Source organism: Pristis pectinata, chromosome 20 (assembly GCF_009764475.1).
Source record: "Pristis pectinata isolate sPriPec2 chromosome 20, sPriPec2.1.pri, whole genome shotgun sequence".
Lineage (NCBI taxonomy): Eukaryota > Metazoa > Chordata > Chondrichthyes > Rhinopristiformes > Pristidae > Pristis > Pristis pectinata.
This window is the reverse complement of record NC_067424.1, coordinates 15,775,269-15,783,649: the sequence shown is the minus strand read 5'-3', so window position 1 is coordinate 15,783,649 and position 8,381 is coordinate 15,775,269. Positions and strand designations below refer to the sequence as shown.

Here is an 8,381-nt window from a genome sequence, read left to right as displayed (position 1 = left end):
AGTATCTCTGAAACATCTGGACGATGTGATTGGGTTTCAAATGAGATATTGGAGGATATTTTCCCCTACCGTTCCCCTTCCCCCTAAATCACGCAAAGATAACTGCGAGCATTAGGATGGTCAGTGTTACCCAAAACTGAAAGAAAACAACAAATAAATAATTCTAACTTTCTCCCAATGTCTGATGATTCATCCTGACGACACCCGGGTTTCCAGCCACGCAGCAGATTGGCTCGCAGGTTTACTTGTCTGTCTGTTCTCTCCCCGAGGCTGGGTAAACTTTGAACGAGTTGCAGCTTTCTTCTGGAAGCAGAGGTCCTGCAGGAGGAAACTGAGAAATCCCGAAATCCAGGCGATTTCCGCCTCTCGCTTCAGGAGGAGAGAGAAAGGGGGAGAGAGGCGGTATGTGAAGGGGTTTTAGTGGAATCACTGGGGAGGCGAATCTGAGTCACAAACAGCTACAAGCTAAGCGACCCAGAGGAGTTCAGAGGGAACCAAAGGAACCTTCCCGAGACAGTGAAGTTCGAAAAGAAAATAGTTGTAGATTTTTAAAACAAGTTTCAAAGTTGAAGAAAATTCCGAACTTTTGAATTAAATTTTTTTTGGCCTCAGTCAAATCGATAAGGTTTGCAAAGTTTATTTTTTAAACAAAAGACTTGTGTGATTCATTCAGCAGAAGGCACAACTTGGACCGGGAAAGTTTCAGGAAAGTTTGTACAGTGAACCACCCCAGAACCCCACACCAGGCGATGCTTCGCGCTTGGGCAAGTTATTCATCCTTCAGTAAAGTGGCTTTAGAACAGATTTAAAGGGACGGTTTAACGAGTGGCCGTAGCTTTGTTCGTTCACCGAGCTCCGTTTCCACCCGCAACCGATGTCTCAATGTCTCAAGGTAACAACAAGGGCTGCAGTCACACACAGCAGGGATCAGCAGCGCCTACAGCGCAAGGAACCCGACTGTCCCGGGACAGAGGTAAGGAGGCCCAGTCAACGGGAGGGTGAGAGAGAAATACTCGGAGCAGACAGGGATACACAGGCACAAATATAGACACACACACACACACACACACACACACACACACACAAATATAGAGGAAGCAACTCGCAGAAGCAGAAAGAAAGACGCAGGTACAGACAGACACAGACATACACAGGCAGAGGGCAAGAGAAACAAACGGGAACACACAAACACAGGCAGAGAAAAAGATACCCAGGTTGGAGTGAGACAGACAGACAGACACACACACACACACACACACACACACACACACACACACACACAGCATGCCAGAGGGATAAAAGAGAGGGAGACAAAAAGACAGAAACATTCAGCAGAGATAGAAGTAAAAGAATACAGTTAGAAACAAAAAATAAACAGTATACAAGGAGACACAAATAGAAAACATAATCTCATAAAATGAAAAATATAAATGGACACGCACATAAACAGAAACAGATGCAAATGTATACGGAATTACACAAAGGCATAGAACATTGACAGGTATAAAACACACCCACACATATAAGCATTGATCCAGTGTGGAACACAGATGTTACATCAGATACTGCATTAACATGCACACAAAAAATATGGCACCTTACATGTAATATGCAAACGTACTAAAATGTCATGTGCAACATAAATGTGCAAACTGAGACACACACAGAAACAGATGAAAGGATAACATACATCGACAAAAGGCATTTTGTTTTGACATAACTGTTGAGCACTTCCAACACTTTAAATATAATATAAAACAAATTCAATCACGTTTACTGATAGAACTATAGGTGACAAATTATTGGGCACCTCAGTGTACAGAAAAGTACAGATAAACAGGGAATTAGAGCAGTGGGTGATGGATGCATAGATTAGGATATATTAACAAATATACAAAATAGCTAGCCTATGGGAAAACACACACATGCACACGAACTTAAGGCACACCCATTTACGCATACGCTCCGAAAACATAACCTGATACAAAGACACACACACACACACACACACACACACACACACACACACAGTCAAGGCTCAACCAGACATAGATGGAGAAATAGACACACACCCAGATACTCATGCCCAGATATGTTGATGCACACATATGATTCCATTCTGTTTAATTACTTTAATACCAATGTTGTATTGTTGAAAACAAACAATGTTTAACATTTCCTTTACATTGAATGAAACATTGGATATTTTGTTTATGAACGAAATCTAACATGGTGCATTAATTGTGATGATCCACAGAGATGAGTTTTTTTTAAATCATTTATGAGCTAAATTGGTGCAATTGTAATCTGTGTTAGAAGGTTGTGGGTTTGAGACCCTTCAGAGACTTAAGTATGGAATCCAGTGTGGTACTGAATGGATGCTGTGCCGTCTTTCACGTGCAATGTTACGCCAAAGTCTTATCTATTCTCCGGAAGATACAAAAGATCCCATTTCATTATTTTGATAAAAAGGTTATTATGTCCAATACTTAACCCTCAGCCGTAATCTCAGCGCTATTTGTAGGAACTTAGGTTTATAGATTTCTGTTGCACCACTTCAGATGTTACACTGCAATCTTTGCACCATTCTGCAGTTTTTGGGCTTGTCATTGCATTTATTGTTTATTCTTACCATGTTTACTCTGTGACCGTCATGTGAACAAGGAATTTTATTGCACCATGGTGTATATGACAATAAACTAAATATTCAAAAGTGCTTCAATGAACTTCTTGAAGTTGTGGAAGAAACTATATAACAGCAAATCTTTCTTTATTAAAGTTATAAAACTGAGTGGTATACAATTCAATCTTATTGCTAAATATATAAATGCATATGAGCAGGAATGATGGGAGTACATTCTCCACTGACTTTTTGCAGAGAGTATTTGATGACCAGCAGACAAGTAGCTGTTTTAATTTCTATGTAAGGAATATCAATTTGCTTCTGGCTGGGCAGATTTGTTCTGACTTTCCAGCATTCAATTACTCTGTTTACCAACATGTAAAATAAACCTCTTGTATCTTAGTACCGAGGTGAGTTAGCAGCAGGCCGGATACATCCAAGAGGTTGCCGAACACACCAAGAACCTCCAGGCTCCCCTATGTATCTACAATTTAGAGGGTTATTTAGCCCATCTAACCTCACCTATCTGGGCTTCTATTCTTTCCATTCAGATCATCTAACTAGCTCCCAGATCTCTGCCCTTTTGCAACTCTGGTCTCTGTCACATCTACAGTTTTAATTGGCCCACCACTGGTGTTATGCTCACATTGGGAATTCTCTCCCTAAACCTCCCTGTGCTCCACTCCTCTCCCCTCCTTTGGAAAACTCTTAGAAAGATCCTCTTTGACTAAGTTTTGCTCACTAATATCTCCTAATATGGCTCAATGTCACATTTTGTTTGATGAAGTTTTTATGAAATGCCTTGGGAAATGTTACTGCACCATGTAAGTACAAATTGTTATTGTTGCAGGTGAATTAAAATATCGATATTAAAATAAAATGTGCTATTCATGAAGGATTTACAATGGGACATTATGGTAAAGTTGCCACAGCCAGATTAGAGATTCCCAAATTCATTCACTGAACAGCGTGGGTGGTCAGGGTATAAATTTCATAATATTCATAACCTTCCATGCTCGACTTCAGCTCATGTACTTCATCTAATTCTGGAAGGACAGCAAGACCTCAGAGAGGGTCAGAGCTAATTAACAGGAATGAAAGCAGCCATGTTGGATTTAATGATGTGGAGAGAACAGAGAAGTGGGATTGTTTTCCATAGAGAAGGAAACGTTAAAGGGAGTTTTATTAATGGTTTTAAAATAAGGGATTTGATAGTGCAATTCTGGATGTGTAGTTTTTGGTAGTATAGTTATGGTTGCCACACTACAAAAGGACATGATTCCACTGGAGAAGATACAGAAGAGATTCGCCAGGATGTTGCCTGGGATGGATTGTTTCAATTTTGGGGAAAGACTAGATAAACTTGGCTTGATTTCCTTGGTCCAGGGGAGGCTGAGGTGAGACCTGATAGAAATATTCAAAATTATGTGAGACATAAAATATGCTAGATATTAAGAAGTTTTTCCCAGGGTAGAGGTGTCTAAGATCACAGGGCACAGATTTAAGGTGAGGAGGAAGAGGCTTAGAGAGAATCTGAGGAAGAAGTTTTTTCACCCTGAGGGTGATTATAGTCTGCCATGCACTGCCTGAGAAGGTGATGGTGGTGGTAGGTACTCACACAACATCTAAAAAGCATCCGGATAAGCATTTGAAGTGCCAAGGCTTTACAGGCAATGGACCAAACACAAGTAAATGGGATTAGCACAGATGGGTTGGCAGGGAAATGGTGGGCCGAAGGGTCTATTTCTGTGTTGTATGACTCTAATTAGAGAGAAGCTGTTTCAACCAGCAGAAACATTGGTAATTGAAGGCACAGATTTAAGAAAGTTGGCAAAAGGACCAAGGGGAAATGGGGAGATGTGTTTTTTTTAATTCAGTAAATTGTTCTGATCTAAAATTTACTGCTTTAAACAGTGGTGGAAGTGGATTCAATATCGATTTTCTAAAGGAAATTAGATAAATATTTGAAAGGGAGTATTTTGCAAGGCTATGCTGAAAAAGCACAGGAGTGAGATTAATCGAATCATTCGTTCAAAGAGCCAAAACAAGCACGATCGGCCAAATAACTTCTTCAGATGCAAGTTGGAACATGTCATCCCTGATGAATAACAAGGAAGGACCAAGGAAAATGTCTCTTTTCATTCCAGAAAAGAGCTGAATTGTGGAGGCTTTAAAGTGCATACAGGATATTAAATGAAGTAACCAAAGTCACATTGAACATTGGTTTAAAATTTGAGTGAATATTTGAACAATGGGACACAGTTTAGAATTGAGAAAAGGAAGTTTAGGGTAGATTGTCAGCAGGGATTTATAGCACCTATAAAGTAAAGAAGCATCCCAAGGTACCACATAGAACATTGGCAGTGAGCCACATAATAACATATTAAGGCAGGGGACCAAAAGCTTGAGTTGAGAGCTGGGTTATAGACACACAGATAACAATTTTTAGATTGAAACATTCTCAGTTGGAAGTATTCCAATTAGAAACTAATGTGGGTCAAAGGTGAAGGATGAACAGGGTTGAGAATGAGTGAGAACACTAGCTGCAGAGTTTAAAATGAATCTAGTCTATTGTTCATTGGAGGTTGGCCAGGATAGCAGTGGAATCATAAAGAAGCTTGAAATGCAGAAAAGACCATCTAGACTGTTGAGCTGCCATTTATCTTGCACCCCAGACACACTAATTCATCAATGACGGTTCTGAAAAGTTTCTCACTAAAACTAAATCAGATTATTGTTCAAACCTCACCTTCCTTTGTATTCATAAACTTGTCTTCCTTGATGTGGCATTTCCATACACTTAACTTGTCCACTTTTAAAAGGTTCTTTTTAAGCAGTTGACTGGCACAATCTTGATTTTTCTTCCTGGCCATCTGTTCCACACACTAACCATTCAATGTGAAGGTGGTGAATGGGGGACGTAGGGGTAGTGGGGGTGGGGGGAGTGGGGAGGTGAGGGGAAAGGAATGGGATTGATGGGATTGGTGTCAGAACCAGCATGGACTAGATAAGCTGAATGGTTTCCTTCTAACCTTTCCATTCTCACATTCCCAACTTAGCTTGTCATTTCCTGGGTAATCCAATTCCATCAATATTTAAAATACTTACAAATATCCTAAAATTGTTTTGATAATTTAAAAAACAAATTATTCAGCTGGTTTCTTCACATAACTGTTAATGAAAAAGATGCTGAGATTACTTATGGGAACCATAGCCCATAGGTTTGTTCCTGACTTTCAGTTCTGTCTGCGCGGAGTCTGCATGTTCTTCCTGTCACCCCATGGGTTTCCTCTCTGTGCTCTGGTTTCCTCCCATATCCCAAAGATGTGTTGGTTAACTGGCCACTGTAAATCGCCTCTAGTCATAGAGTTATACAGAATGGAAATAGGCCCTTCAGCCCAACTGGTCCATGCCGACCAATGTGCCTAGTCCCATTTGCCTGTGTTTGGCCCATATCCTTCTAAACATTTCCTGTCCATACACTTATCCAAATGTCTTTTAAAGGTTGTTATTGTACCCAGCTCAACACCTTTCTCTGGCAGCTTGTTCCATGTATGCACCATCCTCTGTGTGAAGAAGTTACCCCTCAGGTCCCTTCTAAATCTTTCCCCTCTCACCTTAAACCTATGCCCTCTAGTTTTTGGTTCCCTTTCCCTTTCACGGTGTGCATTCACCCTATCTATACCCCACATGATTTTATACTCCTCTGTAAGGTCATTCCTCAATCTCCCATGCTCCAAGGAATAACATCCTGGCCTGCCCAACCTTTCCCTATAACTCAGGCTCTCAAGTCCTGGCAACATTCTTGTAAATCTTCTTTGTTCTCTTCACAAAAAATTCTACTTCCACTTCTATTCCGCTTCCTATGCCCATACAGACATGTCTATCCACGGCCTCCTTTACTGTCACTTTGAGGCCAAACACAGGTTGGAGGAACAACACCTCATCTTCAGTTTTGGTATTCTCCAACCCGACGGCACAAACGTTGATTTCTTTAACTTCCGGTGAACACTCCCCTCCCCTCAGTTTTCCCATTCCCCTGCCCTTTGTTTTCCCTCATTCCTGTGGCCCCCTCACCCCTTATCTTTCCCCTTCCCCACCTCCATGACTACCCGTCACGTCCCCACCTCTTTCCCTTTATTCCATGGTCTACTCTCCTCTCCTACTGGATTCTTGCTTCTTCAGCCATTTGCCTCTTCCGCCCATCACCTCCCAGGTTCTCACATCATACCCCCTCCCCCACCCATCTACCTTCCCCCCTCACCTGGGCTCGCCTATCACCTACCGGCTTATGCTCCTCCCCCTCTCCCTACCTTTTTATTCTGGCTTTGCCCTCTTCCTTTCCAGTCCTGATGAAGGGTCTTGAACCAAAGTGTTGACTGTTTATTTCCCGCCATAGATGCTGCCTGACCTGCTGTTCCTCCAGCATTTTGTGTGTGTTGCTCCAGATTCCAGCATCTGCAGAATCTCTTCTGTCTTTATTGCACTCTTTCCAACTTAATGATGTCTTTCTTATAACAGTGAAACCAAAATTGTACATGATACTCCAAGTGAGGCCTCACCAGTCTCTTGTTCAACTGCAACATAACATCCATACTCTTATACTCAATGCCCTGATTGATGAAGGTCAGCGAAGTGCAGTGTAGGTGGGTGGTAAGGAGAATTAGGGTGGAGTTGATGGGCATGTGTAAGAGTATAGGTTACAGGGAAATAAGTGGGAAATAAGATTGATGGGATTGCTCTGAGAGCCAACATAGACTAGATGGATGGCATGGCTTACTACGTCATAATGAAAGTATAGAAAGTAATTGTGGAGAGATGTGAGTGAGGGGGAGTGGAGAAATGCAGCTAACGTGAGTCAGTTGTGGAACTTTGAATTCCATATTACAGCTGGAGTATTAGTCCCATCCGTCCACTGTACAGGGGCTATATTGGGGCCTTGTGAGGCTACAGAGGAGCTCAAAGATGATGAACTTGTTCCACTCAGAGAAGAGAAGATTAAGGGGAGGTTTTCAAAAATATGAAGGGTTTTGATAGAACAGATGGTGAGAAACATTTTTCTCAGTAACAGCTTCATCAAAACATAAGAGGACACAGATTTTTTGACAATTAGTAAAAGTAACTTCAAAGAAGAAACTGTTTACACAGTGAACTGCTGACATGATCTGGAATGCATTGTCTAATAAGATAGTGGAAGCAGATCCAAAAATTACTTAAACAAAACAATTGGAAAAATGCCCAAGGGAAAGAAATTTGCAAGTCTTTGGAGAAAGAAGAGGGAGTGGGCCAATTGCATTGCTGTCAATGGACCAGGACAGGCATGATGGCTGGAATAGCCTCCCTCTGTGATATAGATCACAATGGTTCTAGAGCTCCATTCCCTAAACTTAATGTTACTGATTGCTCCTCTTTAAACTTTCTTTTACACATCAACGCTATAGATTGGTCCTTGATGGAATGTGACAGCATAAAGGAACAATTTTGTGCTACAATTTCCAAACCTGATGTGCACCCTGCATTTTCAAAAGTATCTGTAGCTTTTCCAGCCAATCACGTAAAATAAGCTTTAGGCCCTTTACCTATGGAAATGAGGGAACTAAGGCCTGTTTTAAATGCCCTTTTGAAACTGAGACAATGGCAGGGCTGCCTTCACCCTGGGCGGTCAAAGATCCTTTATGCCGACAGATCCTTATGCAATCATAAAGGATCCATAAAGATCCTTTATGCAATCAGTGTCTAATTGTTGCTTTGGAACTGG

At 41.3% G+C, this 8,381-nt stretch overlaps 1 protein-coding gene across 1 annotated transcript in view; it reads left to right on the top strand.

The window, feature by feature from the left end:
* The first annotated feature begins 311 nt into the window (after positions 1-311).
* mdfi (MyoD family inhibitor) overlaps positions 312-8,381 on the top strand; it is an 82,732-nt gene continuing 74,662 nt past the window's right edge. The window contains exons 1-2 of the mRNA XM_052035047.1: positions 312-402; positions 677-973. Of these exons, the coding sequence (XP_051891007.1) occupies positions 883-973 (91 nt within the window). The 5' untranslated portion in view covers positions 312-402; positions 677-882. The remainder of the gene's footprint in view (positions 403-676; positions 974-8,381) is intronic.